The sequence below is a fragment of the Thalassophryne amazonica genome, chromosome 10, assembly GCF_902500255.1.
Source record: "Thalassophryne amazonica chromosome 10, fThaAma1.1, whole genome shotgun sequence".
Taxonomy (NCBI): domain Eukaryota; kingdom Metazoa; phylum Chordata; class Actinopteri; order Batrachoidiformes; family Batrachoididae; genus Thalassophryne; species Thalassophryne amazonica.
In genome coordinates, this window is record NC_047112.1 from 88,827,143 (window position 1) to 88,854,692 (window position 27,550).

At 41.0% G+C, this 27,550-nt stretch overlaps 1 protein-coding gene across 2 annotated transcripts in view; it reads right to left on the reverse strand.

The window, feature by feature from the left end:
- Positions 1-4,513: 4,513 nt before the first annotated feature.
- The window catches only part of LOC117519151 (UDP-N-acetylglucosamine/UDP-glucose/GDP-mannose transporter-like), a 79,279-nt gene continuing 56,242 nt past the window's right edge, over positions 4,514-27,550 (reverse strand). The window contains exons 13-14 of one of the 2 annotated variants that reach the window (XM_034180463.1): positions 4,935-5,008; positions 4,514-4,794 (exon numbers count right to left, since the gene is read on the reverse strand). In XM_034180463.1, coding sequence (XP_034036354.1) covers positions 4,938-5,008 — 71 coding nt within the window. In that variant the 3' untranslated portion in view covers positions 4,514-4,794; positions 4,935-4,937. Of the gene's footprint in view, positions 4,795-4,918; positions 5,009-27,550 lie in introns of both variants that reach the window. The other variant, XM_034180462.1, reaches the window with a different exon arrangement.

Below are 27,550 nucleotides of genomic sequence, written 5' to 3' on the forward strand. Positions count from 1 at the left end.
AATCCGTCATCCGAATTGAGGTAAAATGGGTGAAGGCCGCTGCAACTGTAAGTTGCGCCGCCAAGACCAGCTTGAGAGAGGACGAGGCCTGCTGCAGGGAGGGAGGGGCAGAGAGTGGTCCAGTGTCCAGACAGACAGCCCGGAAGGCCGCGTGAGATGCCATCGACAAGCCTCATCTGTCCAACCTGGGGGGGATCCCAGTCCTGAATCAGTCCACCAGAGTCTCAAGGTCCCACAGTCAACATCTCAGGACTGGTAAGGGAGGGAGGCTATCAGGAGTGTTCCTTGGGGGGAGGATTTTTATCCCAGCGGCCTTGAAGGACAGCTGGTGTTTGAAAACCAAATAGATATCCAGATTAACAGATGCCTGGCAGATTCCACAGTCTGAAACTTCAGAGTGGCTCCCAATACATCTGAATAGAGGAGAGATGTGGTCTTACAGACGATCAAAGCGGTTTTCCAGTTCAGCCATTCTCCCCGAGAAGGATTCCAATGTGCGGTTGACACCCACCAACTGGGCTGACACTGCCCTTCCAATCGAATCAATCATGTGGGGCAGCCTGGATGGGCCGATTTATGCCGCTTCCACCTTCTTAATTTTCCGGTAGACCAGTGCTGTGGCCGCTCCACACAGCAGAAATCCAGTCACCACAGCTCCAAATAAGTAAACATCTTCAACGTCCTCCACAGACAACGTGTACAGGCACATGACTTGCCACCTCCATCTGTCCATCATGTAACCCGCCACATGTGTCCCGGCAGGACAGGTCGGGTCCTCCGCTCCCGAGTGTCTTGTGGAAAAAATAGTATCAATTGTGTTCAGAGACCACTAGATCAGATCCATTTTGCCGTTTTCCAGAGGAGCAGGGCTGGCAACCTCACAGACAAAACACGCTAAGGGAGAGTGGAGGAGATGCGACTGCCCCCGTCGGAGTCCCAAGCACAAACACGGTGCTTGCTGTTATTCCGGGAGGGCTAACAAAACACCTTCAACCCTTGGATATCAGTGTGAGCAGAGTGTTTAAGTTGACGCTGAGAGCTGCGTGGAAGCACTGGGTGAGCGACGGCGGAGGATTAGCGTCTGCACGTGGAAGGAGCTCACGTTGACACCACGGGGAGGTCATGAGCTGTGCAGGTAGGTGCTGCACAAACATCGGCAGCTGACACCTGGTGTGTACTATGGTCCACAGCGGGTAATATGTTACAAAAGAACTGTTCAGCGATGGTGCGGGTTATGGTTCGGCTCGCAATATGGTCCGCAAAATACAAACATATCTGTAGGTAAAATGCAGCTCACGAGAGGGCACTCAAGGCTTGTGTCTGTTCCTGCGACTTCTGACTACCATAGAAAAATAAGAATTTCAACATTACTGATAACTTACCAAGACAACGGAGAAGGTCCGAAAAAATGCCACCAAAAAGAAAATCACACTCTGCAGATTACAAGTTACGACTGGTGAAATATGCATCTGAAAACGGTAGCCGTCACAATATTATCATCTGAACTTTTCATGTTAACATACCTGTATGTCCATGCGACGTATAGTCCAGTGTGACTTATTTATGGTTTATTTTTCTTTATAATGGATAAAATGGCTGGTGCGACTTATAGTCCGCAAAATACGATACATCAACAAGTGCAAGTTAAAACTCTACAATGCAAAGCGAAAGCCATACATCAACAACATCCAGAAACACCGCCGCCTTCTCTGGGCCTGAGCTCATTTGAAATGGACAGACGCAAAGTGGAAAAGTGTGCTGTGGTCTGAGTCCACATTTCAAATTGTTTTTGGAAATCATGGATGTCGTGTCCTCCAGACAAAAGAGGAAAACCATCCAGATTGTTACCAGCCCAAAGTTCAAAAGCCAGCATCAGTGATGGTATGGGGGGGTGTTAATGCCCATGGCATGAGCAACTTACACATCTGTGATGGTATCATCAATGCTGAAAGGTACATCCAGGTTTTGGAGCAACACATGCTGCCATCCAAGCAACGTCTTTTTCAGGGACGTCCCTGCTTATTTCAGCAAGACAATACCAAGCCATTCTGCACGTGTTACAACAGCGTGGCTTCATAGTAAAAGAGTGCGGGTACTAGACTGGCCTGCCTGCAGTCCAGACCTGTCGCCCATTGAAAATGTGTGGTGCATTATGAAGTGCAAAATACAACAACGGAGACCCTGGACTGTTGAACAACTGAAGTCATATGTCAAGCAAGAATGGGAAAGAATTCCACCTACAAAAGCTTCAACAATTAGTGTCCTCGGTTCCCAAATGCTTGAGTGTTGTTAGAAGGAAAGGTGATGTAACACAGTGGTAAACATACCACTGTCCCAGCTTTTTTGAAACGTGTTGCAGGCATCCATTTCAAAATGAACAAATATTTGCACAAAAACAATGAAGTTTATCAGTTTGAACACTAAATATCTTGTCTTTATGGTGTATTGAATATAGGTTGAAGAGGATTTGCAGATGATTGTGTAAAATGTAAATAAACAGAATACAATGTCCCAACTTCATTGGAATTGGGGTTGTATGTTTAGGGGACACAGCCTGCAGCAGCAGGTGAAATGAAACAGAAAACCACCTGTTTTTGGACTGACTGACACACCACAGTACAAGAAGCACATATGACAAGTTCCGGCTCCATCTGAATACAGTTTTTAATTTCAAAGTAAAAAAAAAAAAAAAAAAAAAAAATGCACGAACATGCGCTTGCTTGCACCACAAATGCAAATCTTCATTTTTATCTTCACCTTCCGCTGAGCTGACTGCACCCAAAACTACAGACAACGCACTCGCATGCTGTGATTTCAGCAGTTTAAAATGTCAGCAAATGGGCGTTGAGTGATAACTGGCAGGGATCGACCATGTGCGCTCCACGACTGCACAATGAACAAAATAGCTGTGGAAATTATTTTAAGTGATCACACCTATAAATGACAGCAATGATCCTCAGCACATAAACAGTTGATATCATTTCTTTGTGAAACACACTAGTCTGCCTTCATGGTATGAATCAAATTTATATAATTTTCACAAAATCCATTTAATGTTTTTTAATGACCCGGAGAAACCCTAACGTTTGGACTGGATCAAGATAAAAAAAAAAACACTGTAGCTACACAAATCTGTATGAGATTATAGCAGAGACGATATTTAACACATGATTTAAAATTTGTGAAAGCTTTATTTTATTTGTAAAAATGCAAGAAAAGGCATTTCACTGCCCCACCCCCAAACACACCCGCACACACCTTGACCACATTGGATTGGGTCCCGGTCAAAAAACACCCTATTTAGACTTGTCAAATTTGGAATTAACTAGAGAGGATAAGGTTTCTTTAAAACATGATTTCAGGTTTGTGAAAGCTTTACTGTATTTGTGAAAATACAAACAGTAGAAATAGTTGTTCCCAGTATTGGCAGAACATCTTCCTAAGAAGAACCAACCCAGCGAGCTGAATGACTTCTGACCAGTGGTGCTCACTTCAAACCTGACGAACTGATGAAGACATTGGGGCGGGTCTTCCTTAGCCACCTCAAACACCAGGTGCAACACGCCCAGGACTGTCTGCAGTTTGTATAACGGACAGGTGTTGGTGTGGAGAGTTGCATCCTCTACCTGCTACACAGAGCCCACTCACACCTGGATAAGGGAAGCGGCACAGTGATCCAGCCCCTTGTGCTTCAGGACAAACTGAACAGGATGCGAGTGGACCCCTGCCTGGTCACTTGGATCTCCAGCTACCTCACCAACAGGCCGCAGTGTGTCGGGCTGATTGACACCACATCTGACACTGTGATCAGCAGCACCGGAGCACCACGGGGCATGGTGCTGGCCCCTCTTCTCGTCATCATGTACACCTCAGACATCTGTTACAACTCTGAGCTGTCACACATCCAGAAGTTCGCAGATGACACAGCCAGTGTTGGATGCATCAGTGATGACAAAGAGGAGAAGTACAGCAGCTTAGTGAGGGATTTTGCTTCCTGGTGCCACACAAACCATCTACAACTCAACACCTCAAAAACAAAGGAGGTGGTCATTGACTTTGGAAAGTCCAGACCAAGACTGCAACCAGTTCTGATCAAGGAAGTTGAGTTGGAGGCTGTGGATTCCTACAAGTACCTCAGACTGTGGCTGGACAGCAAACTGGACTGGACAACCCACACCAACCACCTGTACAGAAAGGGACACAGCAGGCTGTACTTTCTGAAGAGGCTGCGGGGGGCAACACATCCAGGCTGGGCAAACTGATCAGGCGGGCTGGCTCTGTGGTTGGCATGAAGCTGGACTCTCTGGTGATGGTGGCAGAGAACACTGGACAAACTGCTGGACATTATGAACTATTCCAGTCATCCTCTGCACACCGTCATCAGCAACCAGAGGAGCCTCTTCAGCCAAGTACAGGACCAGCGGATGGGAAAATCCCTTTGTCCCTCAGGCCATCAGACTGTACAACTACTCACTCAGGGGGAGGAGAAGTAACAGGAAGACAGTGGATGGGAAGGAGAGGAGCAGTTGTAGCCAGTAAGCCAGTTGTTCTGGTATTTATATTTTGTTTTTACTTTATGCAAATTGTTTCTTACTTCTACTTTTGATACTGTGTGCTTCTTACCCTGTGTCCTGCTAGACAATGCTACTGGAAACTCAATTTCCCTGAGGGAGTCTTCCCAGGGGATTAATAAAATTCTATCTAATGTAAACATGGCAATTGTTTAAAATTCGTTGTGGATGTCCACGTGTCTCCATTTCTTTTTGGACTGCCACGTTGAGCTCATCTTTGTCACTTCAAAGCAAAAGGAGAAAAGGTTAATTCTATTTTCAAAAAAAAAAAAAGCACCCATATAGACTGCTTAAGTGGTATTAATTTTCTAATTAGTCTTTTAACAATATTTTGTTTCTGTTTGTACCTTAACTGTAACTCACCAGTCAACCTCTGTCACTGCTTCTGCCACAGTCATCTTCCTCACACATCTTCCTGGCACAGCCTTCATCACGGCCTGTATGAGAAATCCCATCATGCAGCCATTACTGTGGTGGCTTCATTTGATCTTCTTCCATTTTTATGAAAAGCTTTGTTAAAATTAGCAACATTTGACTGAGAAATTCTATTCTTAGTGTAATTCAATCAATCAATCAACTTTTTTCTTATATAGCGCCAAATCACAACAAACAGTTGCCCCAAGGCGTTCCACATTGTAAGGCAAGGCCATACAATAAATATGAAAAACCCCAACGGTCAAAACGACCCCCTATGAGCAAGCACTTGGCCACAGTGGGAAGGAAAAACTCCCTTTTAACAGGAAGAAACCTCCAGCAGAACCAGGCTCAGGGAGGGGCAGTCTTCTGCTGAGACTGGTTGGGGCTGAGGGAAAGAACCAGGAAAAAGACATGCCGAGAAGGGGGGCAGAGATCGATCACTAATGATTAAATGCAGAGTGATGCATACGGAGCAAAAAGAGAAAGAAACAGTGCATCATGGGAACCCCCCACAGTCTACGTCTAAAGCAACATAACCAAGGGATGGTCCAGGGTCACCCGATCCAGCCCTAACTATAAGCCTTAGCGAAAAGGAAAGTTTTAAGCCTAATCTTAAAAGTAGAGAGGGTATCTGTCTCCCTGATCTGAATTGGGAGCTGGTTCCACAGGAGAGGAGCCTGAAAGCTGAAGGCTCTGCCTCCCATTCTACTCTTACAAACCCTAGGAACCACAAGTAAGCCCGCAGTCTGAGAGCGAAGCGCTCTAATGGGGTAATATGGTACTACGAGGTCCCTAAGATAAGATGGGACCTGATTATTCAAAACCTTATAAGTAAGAAGAAGAATTTTAAATTCTATTCTAGAATTAACAGGAAGCCAATGAAGAGAGGCCAACACGGGTGAGATATGCTCTCTCCTGCTAGTCCCCGTCAGTACTCTAGCTGCAGCATTCTGAACCAACTGAAGGCTTTTTAGGGAACTTTTAGGACAACCTGATAATAATGAATTACAATAGTCCAGCCTAGAGGAAATAAATGCATGAATTAGTTTTTCAGCATCACTCTGAGACAAGACCTTTCTGATTTTAGAGATATTGCGTAAATGCAAAAAGGCAGTCCTACATATTTGTTTAATATGCGCTTTGAAAGACATATCCTGATCAAAAATGACTCCAAGATTTCTCACAGTATTACTAGAGATCAGGGAAATGCCATCCAGAGTAACGATCTGGTTAGACACCATGCTTCTAAGATTTGTGGGGCCAAGTACAATAACTTCAGTTTTATCTGAGTTTAAAAGCAGGAAATTAGAGGTCATCCATGTCTTTATGTCTGTAAGACAATCCTGCAGTTTAGCTAATTGGTGTGTATCCTCTGGCTTCATGGATAGATAAAGCTGGGTATCATCTGCGTAACAATGAAAATTTAAGCAATACCGTCTAATAATACTGCCCAAGGGAAGCATGTACAAAGTGAACAAAATTGGTCCTAGCACAGAACCTTGTGGAACTCCATAATTAACTTCAGTCTGTGAAGAAGATTCCCCATTTACATGAACAAACTGTAATCTATTAGACAAATATGATTCAAACCACCGCAGCGCAGTGCCCTTAATACCTATGACATGCTCTAATCTCTGTAATAAAATTTTATGGTCAACAGTATCAAAAGCAGCACTGAGGTCCAACAGAACAAGCACAGAGATAAGTCCACTGTCCGAAGCCATAAGAAGATCATTTGTAACCTTCACTAATGCTGTTTCTGTACTATGATGAATTCTAAAACCTGACTGAAACTCTTCAAATAGACCATTCCTCTGCAGGTGATCAGTTAGCTGTTTTACAACTACCCTCTCAAGAATCTTTGAGAGAAAAGGAAGGTTGGAGATTGGCCTATAATTAGCTAAGATAGCTGGGTCAAGTGATGGATTTTTAAGTAATGGTTTAATTACTGCCACCTTAAAGGCCTGTGGTACATAACCAACTAACAAAGATAGATTGATCATATTTAAGATTGAAGCATTAAATAATGGTAGGACTTCCTTGAGCAGCCTGGCAGGAATGGGGTCTAATAAACATGTTGATGGTTTGGATGAAGTAACTAATGAAAATAACTCAGACAGAACAATCGGAGAGAAAGAGTCTAACCAAATACCGGCATCACTGAAAGCAGCCAAAGAGAACGATACATCTTTGGGATGGTTATGAGTAATTTTTTCTCTAATAGTCAAAATTTTGTTAGCAAAGAAAGTCATGAAGTCATTACTAGTTAAAGTTAATGGAATACTCAGCTCAATAGAGCTCTGACTCTTTGTCAGCCTGGCTACAGTGCTGAAAAGAAACCTGGGGTTGTTCTTATTTTCTTCAATTAGTGATGAGTAGAAAGATGTCCTAGCTTTACGGAGGGCTTTTTTATAGAGCAACAAACTCTTTTTCCAGGCTAAGTGAAGATCTTCTAAATTAGTGAGACGCCATTTCCTCTCCAACTTACGGGTTATCTGCTTTAAGCTACGAGTTTGTGAGTTATACCACGGAGTCAGACACTTCTGATTTAAAGCTCTCTTTTTCAGAGGAGCTACAGCATCCAAAGTTGTCTTCAATGAGGATGTAAAACTATTGACGAGATACTCTAACTCCCTTACAGAGTTTAGGTAGCTACTCTGCTCTGTGTTGGTATATGACATTAGAGAACATAAAGAAGGAATCATATCCTTAAACCTAGTTACAGCGCTTTCTGAAAGACTTCTAGTGTAATGAAACTTATTCCCCACTGCTGGGTAGTCCAACAGAGTAAATGTAAATGTTATTAAAAAATGATCAGACAGAAGGGAGTTTTCAGGGAATACTGTTAAGTCTTCTATTTCCATACCATAAGTCAGAACAAGATCTAAAATATGATTAAAGTGGTGGGTGGACTCATTTACTTTTTGAGCAAAGCCGATAGAGTCTAATAATAGATTAAATGCAGTGTTGAGGCTGTCATTCTCAGCATCTGTGTGGATGTTAAAATCGCCCACTATAATTATCTTATCTGAGCTAAGCACTAAGTCAGACAAAAGATCTGAAAATTCACAGAGAAACTCACAGTAACGACCAGGTGGATGATAGATAATAACAAATAAAACTGGTTTTTGGGACTTCCAATTTGGATGGACAAGACTAAGAGACAAGCTTTCAAATGAATTAAAGCTCTGTCTAGGTTTTTGATTAATTAATAGGCTGGAATGGAAGATTGCTGCTAATCCTCCACCCCGGCCCGTGCTACGAGCATTCTGACAGTTAGTGTGACTCGGGGGTGTTGACTCATTTAAACTAACATATTCATCCTGCTGTAACCAGGTTTCTGTTAGGCAGAATAAATCAATACGTTGATCAATTATTATATCATTTACCAACAGGGACAATAATTGTGGAGTTGTGTCAGGAAAGGCATCTGGCATAAAACTTGTGCCAAAATCAACATGCAGATCCACCTTGGATCTGCATCTCCTTTAGCAGGTATCGGTAGCCTAATCAGTTAGGTCCCATGAATGCACGCTTGTAATTTTTAACGCCCACACCAAAGGAAACTGTTATGAAAATCACCATGCAGTCCATCAAAATATTAATAAACTCTTCAGCACCACCGTCATCATTTGAAAGAGCTGTTTCTTTTTATATTCTAATATTAAAGGAATAGTTAAACAGAGTGAACGTTTGGTCAAGAAGGGAATCTTATACTTGCACATGTAGAAACCCCACCCCTATTATGTACAATTTTAAAGCATTCACAATCACTATAATAGTCAAATTTAAAGCAATGATAGTCAATGACAACATAATTAAAGGGGTAAGCATTAATAAGCTTTGCTTTAGGCACACAGATGCATTGTAATTATTTTCTTTCTTCATTGTGAATTTTTTGTTGTTTTGGACTGTGTGTGTGCTGAATAAATTCATTCATAGCATGATGAATTCGGTTTATTACCTCCACCAAGGTTGTTATGTTTTCGGTCGAGTTTGTTTGTCTGTCTGTCTGTCAGCAGGATAACTCAAAAAGTTTTGAACGGATTTTGATGAAATTTTGTGGAGTGGTTGGAAATGACAAGACGAACAAGTGATTAAATTTTAGTGGTGATCCAGATCACGATCCGGATCCAGGAATTTTTTTTTAAAGGATTCTTTACCATTGCGGGATAGGGGGAATTTTGACATTCTAGTTTCTACACTCAACAAAAATATAAACGCAACACTTTTGGTTTTGCTCCCATTTTGTATGAGATTAACTCAAAGATCTAAAACTTCTTCCACATACACAATATCACCATTTCCCTCAAATATTTTTTCACAAACCAGTCTAAATCTGTGATAGTGAGCACTTCTCCTTTGCTGAGAAAATCCATCCCACCTCACAGGTGTGCCATATCAAGATGCTGATTAGACACCATGATTAGTGCACAAGTGTGCCTTAGACTGCCCACAATAAAAGGCCACTCTGAAAAGTGCAGTTTTGTTTTATTGGGGGGGGATACCAGTCAGTATCTGGTGTGACCACCATTTGCCTCATGCAGTGCAACACATCTTCGCATAGAGTTGATCAGGTTGTCAATTGTGGCCTGTGGAATGTTGGTCCACTCCTCTTCAATGGCTGTGTGAAGTTGCTGGATATTGGCAGGAACTGGTACACGCTGTCGTATACGCCGGTCCAGAGCATCCCAAACATGCTCAATGGGTGACATGTCCGGTGAGTATGCCGGCCATGCAAGAACTGGGACATTTTCAGCTTCCAAGAATTGTGTACAGATCCTTGCAACATGGGACCGTGTATTATCCTGCTGCAACATGAGGTGATGTTCTTGGATGTATGGCACAACAATGGGCCTCAGGATCTCATCACGGTATCTCTGTGCATTCAAAATGCCATCAATAAAATACACCTGTGTTCTTCATCCATAACAGACGCCTGCCCATACCATAACCCCACCGCCACCATGGGCCACTCGATCCACAACATTGACATCAGAAAACCGCTCACCCACACGACGCCACACACGCTGTCTGCCATCTGCCCTGGACAGTGTGACCCGGGATTCATCCGTGAAGAGAACACCTCTCCAACGTGCCAAACGCCAGCGAATGTGAGCATTTGCCCACTCAAGTCAGTTACGACGACGAACTGGAGTCAGGTCGAGACCCCGATGAGGATGACGAGCATGCAGATGAGCTTCCCTGAGACGGTTTCTGACAGTTTGTGCAGAAATTCTTTGGTTATGCAAACCGATTGTTTCAGCAGCTGTCCGAGTGGCTGGTCTCAGACGATCTTGGAGGTGAACATGCTGGATATGGAGGTCCTGGGCTGGTGTGGTTACACGTGGTCTGCGGTTGTGAGGCTGGTTGGATGTACTGCCAAATTCTCTGAAACGCCTTTGGAGACGGCTTATGGTAGAGAAATGAACATTCAATACACAAGCAACAGCTCTGGTTGACATTCCTGCTGTCAGCATGCCAATTGCACGCTCCCTCAAATCTTGCGACATCTGTGGCATTGTGCTGTGTGATAAAACTGCACCTTTCAGAGTGGCCTTTTATTGTGGACAGTCTAAGGCACACCTGTGCACTAATCATGGTGTCTAATCAGCATCTTGATATGGCACACCTGTGAGGTGGGATGGATTATCTCAGCAAAGGATAATCTCTTTAGGGTCAGTGATCCTATGGCCTTGTGTAGCACATGCAACACTTAAAAAATAGTTTTGTTATTTATTAAGAGAAGTGTTTCATAAATGTTAAAAAATTCATATATTTGCAGTTTAGTTGAATAATAAATTGAATTTTGTCTCTTATTTGTTTTTGTCTATAAGCACATGCAATATCAATATCAGTGCTCAGATGACAATAGCTTCTGGGAAAGGTGCAAGTTGCAATAAACTGTGATGTCAAGCGCTAAGGATACATGCTATCCAGTCACAGCAGATGAAACTTTTTTTTTTACTACTGAGCAAACATCATTGTTAGACTTTTTTAGGTTCAATGATTCCACGGCATGTAGATGTTATGGGGTCAGCGACCCCATGGCCTTGGCGGAGGTTTGCACTCTCCGAGTGCTTCTAGTTGATTTAGTTTTGTTTTTGGTGCAGTTCCGTTTGCATGTTTGTCTTTTTGAAATTTTAGTTCAGGGATTAATTTATACTTTGTATTAATTATCATGGGTATATGTATAATTTTATATACATATGTATAATTTTTATTTTTTGGTTAAAGGGGTGGGCGTTTCCAAGCTTTTGCTTCTGCCTTCACCCTTTCGGGTGCCTGGGTGCATTGTTGGATTAATTTCATTCTTTGTAAGTTTCTTGTTGTTTTGGATCTGTGTGTGCCGAATAAATTCATTCATTCATAATTAAATGCTTAAATAATTATTTTGAATGTTTCATCTGAGTTTGTCGTCACATGACTGTGTACTGGACAAATAACCATAAACAGTAAATTAAAAGTGACTAACAAATGTACTTTAAGCTTTATTGTCACATCACTTCCTGTTGTTTATAATAAAACCTTTATTTACTGTCTCTCATCTTGATTAATTGCATACATTACAGACACACGTACCCCATACATACAAAGATAAAAATGCGTGTGTGCACAGAAATCTAGTTTTTATTCCATCTATGCCAAATTGGGTGAACTGGTATTTTGGGTCAGTGGGCTTCTTATGGGCATATTTAAAATAATTTGTGAAAATATGTTATTGTGCATTTAATATAATATTCATATTTGTTCTGCCGTGCTGTCTAATCTATGGGCAGCCATTCTCAGCTGCCATACCCAAATAGGGGCAAAGACCGCGCACCATCTAGTTGGGACCAACAAACAAGCTGTCACTCAAAGCAATCACACTTCAAACTATGCATAAGTTTAGGACTTAACATCTCAGACTAAGATATTAAATACATCCACCCCTGTATATCTGCCACGGAGGGTGAAACTAGCTATACATTGTTTTCCTGACAGCATTATAAACCGGCATCTTAATAACAGTCCTGACCAGGCCACAAATATTCTACTAATGACACACAAAAAATACAGCGAGAAAATCTTTAATTTGGATGTGAACAATCATTTCTGTGCATCCATTCTACAACATTCTCTCACACAACTATCTTCTGTGGAGCAGGGGTGAATAAGGAGAAGGATTCTAGAGGCCCATGACTGACAGGGGCAGGGGCCCAGGGAGGCCCCTAATACAATGAGAATAGACAAAATATGGGCCTCATAAGATTTCTTTTCATGGGGCCCTAAATCCCTGGCAGTGGAGTCAGTTATTTGCATAGTGATTTGACAACATGCCGATAGTCTACGTAATTGTTATTTTTACCAGAGGCCATAAAATATGGCCATCAGGTATTGCGAAGACTTTGCGTCCGTCCGTCTGTCTGTGCTCAGCATATGTCCAGTCCTATTACTGCCAGAGTCTTCAAATTCACAGGGAATATTCTTGGGACACAGACCTTGGACAAGTTCAAAGATGCTAACCTTGACCACCTATTTTAAGAGGCATGTTAAGAGGTTAAAAAGTTAAATTCTGTTTCATCTTCCACCTTGGCGTATGCACTGACTTCACTTCTCCGCCCCATGAAACACGTTTCACACCAGCACCAAAGACAAAGCCAGTATTGTGAAATAAAGCCCCCAAAACCCTGTTTCTGAACATAGTCTGAGTGATAGCAAGTCACCAATTTTTGCGCAGCGCGCGAGTGATACTAACGTTGCCCACAGGGCCACATAAGACCCACTATCCTTTGTGTGGACATGCTTAACAGTGTCTGGACTTAAACTTTGAAGAAAATAGTAGGTGCCTTGACAGATCCTTAGCCTAGCTGGTTCGATACCTGGGAAACACCAGCTGATCGGAGTCTGAGGACCTGCTGCAGCTTTCATCCACCTTCACAGCTGTTGGATTACTAGCCATCACCACCTCCACCTGAGCTACCATTCAGGACCTCTTGTTTCACCAGAGCCCCTTTAGCAATTTTGAGTTCAGGGTTCCTGTTGGGCTTTCATGATTACCATAGTGCCAATGGGGCACAACAAGGTCCCTGTTAGTGGAGTTCATACTGGAATAGAGCGTAGAAGGATTCCCCCCCCCCCCCCCCCCTCACCAAAACAGATCAAATCCAGGCTTCCATCTCAGATGTACCTTCTAGCAATTTGCAGCTAAACTTTCAAGTCTTTTTAAGAAAATCCTCCTCTATACCACTTCATCATGAAGCTATATAACTGGGGATAAAAAAATGCAAAACACGCACTATGCACAATTTCTCCAATCACAGACACAGAAGACAGTAACTTCTTGTTAGGGCTAAAACGATTAGTCGAGTAACTCCAATAATTCGATTACAAAAAATGATCGAAGCAAATTCTGCGCCTCAAAGCTTTGTTTAATGTTGTAGTACATATGCCAGGCCTGGGTGTGCCGCTGTAACGTCCCCAGGGGGAAAAAAAAAAAAACAGAAGAAAACTAGAGCGTGGCACACAAAGGAAAATAAGAGAAAGAGGATCCACGGTGATTTACTGCGCATTTAAAGTGAAGAGAGAAACACGGTCCACTTTTTTTGGGCAACACGGTAACTTAAATAAAATAATAAAAAACTGACTGTGAAGCTTTCATGTTCAATCTCCAGCTGAAATGCATCTACTGAATCTGAGAGAAAGAGGGATATATATATACACACATATATATATATATATATATATATATATACACACACATATATATATATATATATACACAACCCCTGGCAATAATTATGGAATCACCGGCCTCAGAGGATATTCATTCAGTTGTTTAATTTTGCAGAAAAAAAAGCAGATCAGACATGACACAAAACTAAAGTCATTTCAAATGGCAACTTTCTGGCTTTAAGAAACACTATAAGAAATCAGGAAAAATAACTGTGGCAGTCAGTAACGGTTACTTTTTTAGACCAAGCAGAGGGAAAAAAATATGTACTCAATTCTGAGGAATAAATTATGGAATCACCCTGTAAATTTTCATCCCCAAAACTAACACCTGCATCAAATTAGATCTGCTCGTTAGTCTGCATCTAAAAAGGAGTGATCACACCTTGGAGAGCTATTGCACCAAGTGGACTGACATGAATCATGGCTCCAACACGAGAGATGTCAATTGAAACAAAGGAGAGGATTATCAAACTCTTAAAAGAGGGTAAATCATCACGCAATGTTGCAAAAGATGTTGGTTGTTCACAGCCAGCTGTCTAAACTCTGGACCAAATACAAACATGGGAAGGTTGTTAAAGGCAAACATACTGGTAGACCAAGGAAGACATCAAAGCATCAAGACAGAAAACTTAAAGCAATATGTCTCAAAAATCGAAAATGCACAACAAAACAAATGAGGAACAAATGGGAGGAAACTGGAGTCAACGTATGTGACCGAACTGTAAGAAACCACCTAAAGGAAATGGGATTTACATACAGAAAAGCTAAACGAAAGCCATCATTAACACCTAAACAGAAAAAAAACAAGGTTACAATGGGCTAAGAAAAAGCAATCGTGGACTGTGGATGACTAGATGAAAGTCATATTCAGTGATGAATCTCAAATCTGCATTGGGCAAGGTGATGATGCTGGAACTTTTGTTTGGTGCCATTCCAATGAGATTTATAAAGATGACTGCCTGAAGAGAACATGTAAATTTCCACAGTCATTGATGATATGGGGCTGCATGTCAGGTAAAGGCACTGGGGAGATGGCTGTCATTACATCATCAATAAATGCACAAGTTTACGTTGATATTTTGGACACTTTTCTTATCCCATCAATTGAAAGGATGTTTGGGGATGATGAAATCATTTTTCAAGATGATAATGCATCTTGCCATAGAGCAAAAACTGTGAAAACATTCCTTGCAAAAAGACACATAGGGTCAATGTCATGGCCTGCAAATAGTCCGGATCTTAATCCAAATGAAAATCTTTGGTGGAAGTTGAAGAAAATGGTCCATGACAAGGCTCCAACCTGCAAAGCTGATCTGGCAACAGCAATCAGAGAAAGTTGGAGCCAGATTGATGAAGAGTACTGTTTGTCACTCATTAAGTCCATGCCTCAGAGACTGCAAGCTGTTATAAAAGCCAGAGGTGGTGCAACAAAATACTAGTGATGTGTTGGAGCGTTCTTTTGTTTTTTCATGATTCCATAATTTTTTCCTCAGAACTGAGTGATTCCATATTTTTTTTCCCCTCTGCTTGGTCTAAAAAAAGTAACTGTTACTGACTGCCACAATCTTTTTTTCTTGATTTCTTATAGTGTTTCTTAAAGCCAGAAAGTTGCCATTTGAAATGACTTTAGTTTTGTGTCATGTCTGTGATCTGCTTTTTTTCTACAAAATTAAACAACTGAATGAACATCCTCTCAGGCCGGTGATTCCATAATTTTTGCCAGGTTTTATTATGTAAATAGACTGATAGACTCTTCTGGCTGTACAAATGTGGGACTGAGTTTGAATAAATGTAACAGTACAGTAATAGCAGATTTGCAGATCTGACAATGCAGATTTATGGTGAACCTCTATTGAAAACATTGATCATGTCCACAGTGATTTCTATTTATGTCTGCTTGTCAGACACTAACCAAGATGGCGGGCTATGGCAACAGCGAGCAAAGGAGTGGATAGCTGCGGTCCTCCATCTAGTGATTCAATAGATATCTATGGCATTTATCAACACTGGCCACGCCCACTCTTGCCTCGAGCATTTTTCGCTACTCCTCCCACAATTATTGCCCAATCACAAACACAAAATGTAGCATGTACAATGTTTGAAATGAGCCACAAAAAAAAAAAAAAAAAAAAATATTGCATGGATTTTCCAGTTTTGTTTTGTTTTTTGCAGTTTTGCAAGAACTGCTGAGTAAAGTGGGTGCAGCTTGTATCACTAAAGCTGCTACAGACAAGCTCAATATCAAGTTCTGCAAAAACCAATACCTGAAATGACCCGATGGGGGTGCTACAACCACCCTTGAATCACCAAAGCAGATTTTTGGCAATAACTAAACTAACATTTGACCAAAAATTAAAATTTTTCATTATCTAGATTCCCAGGATGGTTCTGCATCTGACTTTTCCCACACAAATTTGTACCATAACAAAATTGTCGTCATATATATATATATATATATATATATATATATATATATATATATATATATATATATATATATATATATATTTTTTTTTTTTTAATCTGTGTTTTGGTTGGCTTCTACAATTTTTGCTCAGTCACCACAAAACGTTGCACATAAAATGTTTGAACTGAGCCACATAAAAATTAAAAAAATTTTTTTAATAAAAACATTTTTCATATTTCTTCTTGGGTTGACACAGCTGGTTGTTGAATTTGAGATAGTGTGGCTTAATTTACAAAATCAGCTATCTTGAGAGAATTATTCTTTTGATACCAGACTTGGTGGACATGTTTACTATTCAGTACTTTAACATTTCCCATAATCCCCCTTGGTTTCCCAGAACGCACCGCGGCACCAGCAGAGTTCCAGCGTCTAACAGCGCATGTAAACAATGGGTAGCGAGGACGTGGATGGTGTTGATCGAGCGAGCTTACGGGCGATTATCAATGAATTTCAATCAATTTTATTTATATAGCGGCAAATCACAACAAACAGTTGCTCCAAGGCGCTTTATATTGTAAGGCAAGGCCATACAATAATTACGTAAAAACCAACGGTCAAAACGACCCCCTGTGAGCAAGCACTTGGCGACAGTGGGAAGGAAAAACTCCCTTTTAACAGGAAGAAACCTCCAGCAGAACCAGGCTCAGGGAGGGGCAGTCTTCTGCTGGGACTGGTTGGGGCTGAGGGAGAGAACCACGAAAAAGACATGCTGTGGAGGGGAGCAGAGATCAATCACTAATGATTAAATACAGAGTGGTGCATACAGAGCAAAAAGAGAAAGAAACACTCAGTGCATCATGGGAACCCCCCAGCAGTCTAAGTCTATAGCAGCATAACTAAGGGATGGTTCAGGGTCACCTGATCCAGCCCTAACTATAAGCTTTAGCAAAAAGGAAAGTTTTAAGCCTAATCTTAAAAGGGGTGGTGGAGGGTGTCTGTCTCCCTGATCTGAATTGGGAGCTGGTTCCACAGGAGAGGAGCCTGAAAACTGAAGGCTCTGCCTCCCATTCTACTCTTTCAAACCTTAGGAACTACGAGGTCTGTCAATAAAGTATAGGTCCTTTATATTTTTTTCAAAAACTATATGGATTTCATTCATATGTTTTTATGTCAGACATGCTTGAACCCTAGTGCGCATGCGTGAGTTTTCCACGCCTGTCGGTGACGTCATTCGCCTGTGAGCACTCCTTGTGGGAGGAGTCGTCCAGCCCCTCGTCGGAATTCCTTTGTCTGAGAAGTTGCTGAGAGACTGGCGCTTTGTTTGATCAAAATTTTTTCTAAACCTGTGAGACATCGAAGTGGACACGGTTCGAAAAATTAAGCTGGTTTTCAGTGAAAATTTTAACGGCTGATGAGAGATTTTGAGGTGATACTGTCGCTTTAAGGACTTCCCACGGTGCGAGACGTCGCGCAGCGCTCTCAGGCGCCGTCGTCAGCCTGTTTCAAGCTGAAAACCTCCACATTTCAGGCTCTATTGATCCAGGACGTCGTGAGAGAACAGAAGTTTCAGAAGAAGTCGGTTTCAGCATTTTATCCGGATATTCCACTGTTAAAGGAGATTTTTTTTTTTTAATGAAAGACATGCGGACGGATTGCAGCGTCGGCTCGCAGCCGCTGCGATGCTCCGTCACAGGAAAAACACCTCTGTTGGAAGCCTTAAGGACAAGTTGGAACATGTCCAGCTGTTAAACAATTTCTCATATACTCACTCCACTGAAAGCCATCAAAAGCCGCCTGGATTTTACAAATGGTTATCAACACGGAGGTGTTTTTCCTGTGCCGCCGCACCGCGCCGGTTGCGTCCTGACGCGCGGACCCGTCCGCACGTCTTTCATTAAAAAAATCTCCTTTAACAGTGGAATATCCGGATAAAATGCTGAAACCGACTTCTTCTGAACTTCTCTGTTCTCTCACGACGTCCTGGATCAATAGAGCCTGAAATGTGGAGGTTTTCTGCTTGAAACAGGCTGACGACTGCGCCTGAGAGTGCTGCGCGACGTCTCGCACCGTGAAAAGCCCTTAAAGCGACAGTATCACCTCAAAATCTCTCATCAGCCGTTAAAATTTTCACTGAAAACCAGCTTAATTTTTCGAACCGTGTCCACTTCGATGTGTCTCACAGGTTTAGAAAAATGTTTGATCAAACAAAGCGCCAGTCTCTCAGCAACTTCTCAGACAAAGGAATTCCGACGAGGGGCTGGACGATTCCTCCCACAAGGAGTGTTCACAGGCGAATGACGTCACCGACAGGCATGGAAAAACTCACGCTTGCGCATGAGGGTTCAAGCATGTCTGACGTAAAAACATATGAATGAAATCCTTATAGTTTTTGAAAAAAATAAAAAGGACCTATACTTTATTGACAGCCCTCGTACAAGTAAGCCTGCAGGCTGAGAGCGAAGCGCTCTATTGGGGTGATATGGTACTATGAGGTCCCTAAGATAAGATGGGACCTGATTATTCAAAACCTTATAAGTAAGAAGAAGAATTTTAAATTCTATTCTAGAATTAACAGGAAGCCAATGAAGAGAGGCCAATATGGGTGAGATATGCTCTCTCCTTCTAGTCCCCGTTAGTACTCTAGCTGCAGGATTTTGAATTAACTGAAGGCTTTTCAGGGAACTTTTAGGACAACCTGATAATAATGAATTACAATAGTCCAGCCTAGAGGAAATAAATGCATGAATTAGTTTTTCAGCATCACTCTGAGACAAGACCTTTCTAATGTTAGAGATATTGCGTAAATGCAAAAAAGCAGTCCTACATATTTGTTTAATATGCGCATTGAATGACATATCCTGATCAAAAATGACTCCAATTTCTCACAGTATGATCAAAAATGACTCAGATTTCTCACAGTATTACTAGAGGTCAGGGTAATGCCATCCAGAGTAAGGATCTGGTTAGACACCATGTTTCTAAGATTTGTGGGGCCAAGTACAATAACTTCAGTTTATCTGAGTTTAAAAGCAGGAAATTAGAGGTCATCCATGTCTTTATGTCTGTAAGACAATCCTGCAGTTTAGCTAATTGGTGTGTGTCCTCTGGCTTCATGGATAGATAAAGCTGGGTATCATCTGCATAACAATGAAAATTTAAGCAATGCCGTCTAATAATACTGCCTAAGGGAAGCATGTATAAAGTGAATAAAATTGGTCCTAGCACAGAACCTTGTGGACCTCCATAATTAACCTTAGTCTGTGAAGACGATTCCCCATTTACATGAACAAATTGTAATCTATTAGATAAATATGATTCAAACCACCGCAGCGCAGTGCCTTTAATACCTATGGCATGCTCTAATCTCTGTAATAAAATTTTATGTTCAACAGTATCAAAAGCAGCACTGAGGTCTAACAGAACAAGCACAGAGATGAGTCCACTGTCTGAGGCCATAAGAAGATCACTTGTAACCTTCACTAATGCTGTTTCTGTACTATGATGAATTCTAAAACCTGACTGAAACTCTTCAAATAGACCATTCCGCTGCAGATGATCAGTTAGCTGTTTTACAACTACCCTTTCAAGAATTTTTGAGAGAAAAGGAAGGTTGGAGATTGGCCTATAATTAGCTAAGATAGCTGGGTCAAGTGATTGCTTTTTAAGTAATGGTTTAATTACTGCCACCTTAAAAGCCTGTGGTACATAGCCAACTAATAAAGATAGATTGATCATATTTAAGATCGAAGCATTAAATAATGGTACGGCTTCCTTGAGCAGCCTGGTAGGAATGGGGTCTAATAGACATGTTGATGGTTTGAATGAAGTAACTAATGAAAATAACTCAGACAGAACAATCGGAGAGAGAGTCTAACCAAATACCGGCATCACTGAAAGCAGCCAAAGATAACGATATGTCTTTGGGATGGTTATGAGTAATTTTTTCTCTAATAGTTAAAATTATATTAGCAAAGAAAGTCATGAAGTCATTACTAGTTAAAGTTAAAGGAATACTTGGCTCAATAGAGCTCTGACTCTTTGTCAGCCTGGCTACAGTGCTGAAAAGAAACATGGGGTTGTTCTTATTTTCTTCAATTAGTGATGAGTAGTAAGATGTCCTAGCTTTACGGAGGGCTTTTTTTTATAGAGCAACAGACTCTTTTTCCAGGCTAAGTGAAGATCTTCTAAATTAGTGAGACGCCATTTCCTCTCCAACTTACGGGTTATCTGCTTTAAGCTGCGAGTTTGAGTTATACCACAGAGTCAGGCACTTCTGATTTAAAGCTGTCTTTTTCAGAGGAGCTACAGCATCCAAAGTTATCTTCAATGAGGATGTAAAACTATTGACAAGATACTCTATCTCACTTACAGAGTTTAGGTAGCTACTCTGCTCTGTGTTGGTATATGGCATTAGAGAACATAAAGAAGGAATCATATCCTTAAACCTAGTTACAGTGCTTTCTGAAAGACTTCTAGTGTAATGAAACTTATTCCCCACTGCTGGGTAGTCCATCAGAGTAAATGTAAATGTTATTAAGAAATGATTAGACAGAAGGGAGTTTTCAGGGAATACTGTTAAGCCTTCAATTTCCATACCATAAGTCAGAACAAGATCTAAGATATGATTAAAGTGGTGGGTGGACTCATTTACATTTTGAGCAAAGCCAATTGAGTCTAATAATAGATTAAATGCAGTGTTGAGGCTATCATTCTCAGCATCTGTGTGGATGTTAAAATTCCCCACTATAATTATCTTATCTGAGCTAAGCACTAAGTCAGACAAAAGGTCTGAAAATTCACAGAGAAACTCACGGTAATGACCAGGTGGACGATAGATAATAAATAAAACTGGTTTTTGGGACTTCCAATTTGGATGGACAAGACTAAGACTCAAGCTTTCAAATGAATTAAAGCTCTGTCTGGGTTTTTGATTAATTAATAAGCTGGAATGGAAGATTGCTGCTAATCCTCCGCCTCGGCCCGTGCTACAAGCATTCTGGCAGTTAGTGTGACTCGGGGGTGTTGACTCATTTAAACTAACATATTCATCCTGCTGTAACCAGGTTTCTGTAAGGCAGAATAAATCAATATGTTGATCAATTATTATATCATTTACTAACAAGGACTTAGAAGAGAGAGACCTAATGTTTAATAGACCACATTTAACTGTTTTAGTCTGTGGTGCAGTTGATGGTGCTATATTATTTTTTCTTTTTGAATTTTTATGCTTAAATAGATTTTTGCTGGTTATTGGTGGTCTGGGAGCAGGCACCGTCTCTACGGGGATTGGGTAATGAGGGGATGGCAGGGGGAGAGAAGCTGCAGAGAGGTGTGCAAGACTACAACTCTGCTTCCTGGTCCCAACCCTGGATAGTCACGGTTTGGAGGATTTAAGCAAATTGGCCAGATTTCTAGAAATGAGAGCTGCTCCATCCAAAGTGGGATGGATGCCGTCTCTCCTAACAAGACCAGATTTTCCCCAGAAGCTTTGCCAATTATCTATGAAGCCCACCTCATTTTTTGGACACCAATCACGGCGTTGCTTTGCGCCGAGCCGCTGCACCGCGACGCGCGGTGGAGCCGCTTTTCTTTTCATGACAAAAACTCCTGTAACAGTGGAATGTGCCATTCATTTCTAAACTGGACGCTGTCTTGATCCGGTATGTCATCTGACTAGCACAGAAATTGTGAAAAGATGTGGACATCAGCACTTTTTTGGCACATTAAGACAGACGTGCGGAGGAGTTCCACGCATCGCGGTGAAGCCGCTAGGCGCAAAGCAACGCCGTGATGAAGCCTCACGGGACATGTTCTGGCATGTCCAGCTCATGCACAATCACAATCGGATATTCACACGACTGGAAAGCAACCGGAATCCGTCTGAAATCCACCTGAAAGCCGTCCTGTGAGACCAACACCGAGGTGGTTTTGTCCCACGTAATGAACGGCTCCGTGGCACGTCCCTCCGCTTTTCTTTCCATGAAAAAAACTCCTGTAACGGTGGAATGTACCAAAAAAGTGCTGATGTCCACATCTTCTGCCTTTTTGTGAAAGTCAGACGAGGTCCCGGATCAACAATGCTTTCACGTTGGAAATGATCTGGTTGTTTTAGCGGGGTGTGAGCCTGTCGATGGGGGCTGGGAGCGCGCCGCGCTCTCAGGAGTTGTGGGCAGTCCTTAAAGCGGCAGTAACACTCCGTAATCTGTTTAATCCCCATAAAATTGTCCCTGAAAGCCATATTAATTTTTGGAACGGTATCCACCTGGAGGTCTTTCACAGTTTGTGGAAAAAAATTGATGCAGCAAAGCTCCAAATCGTTCAGACATTTATTCGCAATAAAAATCCACCGAGAGGGGTGGACCACACCTCACTCAAAGCCTGCTCACAGGCGAATGACGCAACTGACAGGCATGAAAAAACTCACGCATGCGCACGAGGGTTCAAGCTTGTCTGATGCAATCACACGTGATTCAAATCCATATGGTTTTTTAAAAAAAATAATGTCGGATACTTTTCTAATAGACCTTGTATACTCAAAACCTGGATTAATCGTTTTAGTCACATAGCACTACTATTATTCTGAACACTACTGTATGTGAGCAAGAGTAAGTAATCTATAATAATCCAGCCTCCTGCCCCACTAGTCACTCGCCAGCCCCACTCCCAGCCCAGAGGCGGCTGGCCCATAGGGGGCACTGGGGTGCTGCCCTCCCAGATGTGAATGGGAAAAAAAATTATAAAATATATATTTTTTTAATAAGTATTATCAATGTCAGTTTTACTTAATAGTATGTGCCTACAAGTAATCTGAATTATTAAATCAACATTTAAACCAACTCTCATTCAACAGTGCATTTCCACCGACAGAAGCACAGAACGTATCATTTCTCTTCTTGGGCGATCACTCATCAGCCCTTGAAGTGCAGTGAAATGACAAATTGTGTATGTTGCTAAGGAAAATAATAAATATCTGGCCAATCAGCATCACCAAATTTAATATCCTGTGGGCGAGAGAATTTTCACCCTGGACCAATTGTGTGTGGCTGCTAAGTAAATATGATAAATATTTGGCCAATCAGCATCGCCAAATTTACTGGCTTGGGTGGATTTATCAAAGTGCTGCTGTTTTTGGCGGAAACAGAAACCCCACGGATGTTTGGGTTCTGTATATTTATTGATTGATTGATTTATTTGTCTCCATGTGTTTTTCTGGATTAAGTTGAAGAACTTTTGGACTTTACGATTCTGCTCCTCCTGGTCATTATGTCTCTGTGGTTTGCCTTTGGATCCCACTTCAGCTCAGGTGAGCTCACGAGCTGTTAGGATTTACTCCTGGTGTGGAAATGAGCATGAAAATTTAAGATAAAATGAATGAGTGAAGTTTGTTTGTTTGTTTTGGGGGGTCAAAGCTGTGATCTTTATTGGTACAGTGGACCAGTTATAACGGTAATAGGGGAGACCGGGGCTATTTGTAAGTGTTCAAAGCTGCAATCCATGGTGGCATTTTGGTAATAAAATATTGGAGTAGTTTCACCTTGATTTCAGTTTACACGTAATGAGGATCAGCCCACACAAGAGAAATATTCTTTGGCGTATTCCACATTCTAAAACGAATGATTTGTTCAGCTTAAACAACCAAACAAAAAAACCCTAAAATATAAATTTGCATTTTTTTTTTTTTAAAGAAATTCTAACTCAGCCACTACTGAGTACACAGAAGATGCCTATACATAGTCAGACTAACTCAAGTTTAGCAAAGCATTTAATTAAGTGGTTTTGTATACTTAATTTGCTCTGTCCTCTACACTGTTAATTCATTTTAACCAATTCAATTTAAAGGTTTTGGTGTTATTAGTTAGCCAAACTATTTAAGTTATTGTAGCTTCTTTATTTTTCCTCCATTCCACTCAGTAATGTTCATGCAAATTACCTCAATTTTGTGAATTTTAAAAACATTTTTTAAGTTATTTCACTGAAGTCTGAATAAATTACACATTGCAGTTCAAGTTTGACAGCTCTGTTTATTTTAAAACGATTGCCAACCTATGTCCAACCGCTTTAATTTTTCCACACACCACCTCTCTCACACATAACACACTCTCTCTCCCTCTCTTTTTTGGAAGGTTGTGTGAACATTGTAGTATGTACATAATGTTCTTTTGTCAATTGAGAAATTGTTCCATATTTTGAAAGAGTCTAAATTTGGTGATATTTTCTATTCTGTTCGGGGGGGGGGGGGGGGGGGGCAATGTGAAATGCAGGATCTGTTTGGATGAAGATAATGGCAGTGCAGTACAGTTTGGTGTACTATGTGTGTAATTGGTGTCAAATGGTGAAATGTTCCTTGCTAAAGAACTTGAGTGTTGTATTGCATTTGATACTTTTCCTTTCCAAAGTATAAATAAGGCCTAATATAGCTGTAAATGTTAACTTTATCTGTGAAACTGCTGATTTTGAGGACACAAAATGATTATTGTGGAATTGTAGTAATTTTCTGACTGTTCATTTGAATGCCTGTATTGGACCAGGCAGGGAAATCTATTGGCACACCAGCCGCCACTGCCACAGCCTCTCCATAACAACAGATCCGTTAAGGAGCTAAGGAGGCTCAAGGTGAGGAAAGCACCTGGTCCTGACTGCATCAACTCCAGAATATTTAAGGACTGTGTCGATCAACTCTGTGGAGTTCTTATGTACATTTACAACCTGAACCTCAGGCTGCAGGAAGTTCCACTCTGTGGAAAACATCATGTGTGGTTCCACTTAAGACTGCGCACCGTGGTGAGGCCAACCACTTCAAACCAGTGGTTTTAACCTCTCACATGATGACACCAGTGAACAGCGAGATGGACCCCTGCAGTTCGCGTATCGACCTGGCATTGGTGTGGAAGACGCCAGCATCGACCTGCTGCACAGGTCAGTCACATCTGGAGAGCACTGGGAGAGTTATGCTCTTTTACGTCTCCAGTGCCTTCAACACAATTCAGCCATCACTTCTCAGGGGGGGAGCTGGAAGGAGCTGGAGTCGACTGTCAACTGGCTGCATGGACCATCAACTACCTCACCAACAGACCACATTATGTGAGGCTTTGCAACTGTGTGTCTGATGTGGTAGTCTGCAGCAGGAGGGTCCCGCAGGGTACAGTGATCTCTCCCTTCCTCTTTGCACTGTATACAGACTTCAGCTATAACAAGGACAGTTATAACCAGACGTTTTCAGATGACACAGCCATCGTTGGATGTGTCTGAAGGGAACGGTCTGGAATACAAGGAGGTCATCACCACCTTTGTGGCCTGGTATGAACGGAACCACAAGACAATCCTGTCTCAGAGGTCTACAGACAATTCTTTGACTTCATGCTTGGTTTGTGCTCTGACATGCCTGTCAACTGTGGGACCTTATATATAGACAGATGTGTGCCTTTCCAAATCATGTCCAATCAGCTGAATATACCGCAGGTGGACTCCAATTAAGCTGACGAAATATCTCAAGGATAATCAATGGAAACAGGATGCACCTGAGCTCAATTCTGAGCTTCATGGTAAAGGCTGCAAATACTTACGTACATGCAATTTCTTAGTTTTTTTTATATATATATGTAAATTAGGAAATATCTTTAAAAAAGCTTTTTTTTCCCCACATTGTCATTATGGGGTATTGTGTGTAGAATTTTGAGGAAAAAAATTAATTTCATCCATTTTGGAATAAGGCTGTAGTGTATCAAAATGCAGAAAAAGTTTAGGGCTGTGAATAATTTCCAGATGCACTGTAGTGGTATGAAAGTCTTTACAAGTGGACCTTTAATCGAGGGGTGTTGTGGAGGGCATGCACCCCACCCTAACACCATCTTCCATGTGGATTCGCCTCTGGTTTGCAGTCTGAGCAGGAACGTTATATCATCCTCTGAAAGCGTCTCCAGCTGTGTTTAGTTTAACCACAGCGTGGACACTCACAGAGACATTCAGAGTTTCAAAGAAAAGTTTAAAAATATGTTTGTGAAACTCTGCTCACTGTGAGACACTCAAACACATTGAGTGCAGAGCAAAGTGCAGATAAGGACACAGAAGCCAAACTGTGACTACAGTCGCTTGATGATATTTTTGCATTGAAAACTAATCATTTTTCTTATACAAATAAATATTTTACACTGAAAATATCTATTAAAAACTTTTCCGTGTTTCCGATGAAATCTCATACCCCATACTTTTGGAGGGCTGTTTGAATGATGTAAGCAAAATTACCTCTTTCTTTGTTTGTTTGTTTTTTTGCCTGTATGCAGCTTCTGAAAAAAAAATCTATGTAAAAATAGTCACTAGATTTAGCAACTTTTTAATTGTTTTTTATTTATTTATATTAAATAAAAAAGTGTGTACACTGCTACGGCGCGTACCGACTTCCTGTTTTCAAAATAAAAAAGTGGGATATTAAAAAAAAAAATAGATTTAGCAACTTTGTGACCTACAGTTCTTGATTTCTATGGCATCATTTGATTTGTTTTAATTGAATTGTCTGCTGAAAGACAAACAGATATTTTTCTTTTCTTTGGTTACAAAAAACTGAGCTTTTTTTTTTTTTTTTTTTATCTATAGGACCTCAGCATTTTCTCTAAATAAAAAGGTTATTAAAAGACCATTCAGGAACCAGTAACACCCACACACACAAACCTGCTCAGGCCAACTTATACATTCTGTCACCACTCGTGTAGAGTTTGAGATAGTGGTTATTTTTTTGCTTCTATTTCCCCCCCTGTGCAGAGTTTGCTGTTTGCAATCTACATACTTGTTTTGTTTTCATGGTTGTGCTTTAAAATTAAAACTTTGCAATCTTAATACATTATGTTGAAAAACCTTTAACAAGTTTGGTATTAACCACTGTTTTGCAGATGAAACTGTCAGGATTTTTCAGGAAAAAAAGTCAAAAGTAATAAGCTACATTACTCTGAAGTAATAAAAAGGTGTATTATTTATTATATTTGTAAGCGTAATCTGTAACCTATTACATTTCAAAAGTAACCCAACATGATCAGTAGTTTGAGCCACTGTGGAATTTATTTAGATTTTCCACAAAGTGTGAAAATTTATTACTTTTCTTCTGAAACACAGCTTCTTATTTCCTTAATTATTCATTATCCTATTTTTTTTTTAAATCAGATTTGTAATTAAATATTGATGTATGTTATTTTGGCTGAAGTAAAATGTATGCAAATATGTTGTATTTATTTCATTCATCATTTCTGGCCATTTGTGAAAACAAAATTTGATTCCAAGCTTTAACCAATGTATCGCACACAAACTTTTCTGAAAAAGGCGGGTGGTGTTTAAAGAGGTTTAAAAGTGACTGTGTGGGAATGCCCATAACTGATGGGTTAAGGCACATGACTACACAGTGTTCAGTTGGCAGCATGTTTGCTGTGGGTCTCTCTCACTTTCTTGCCACTGT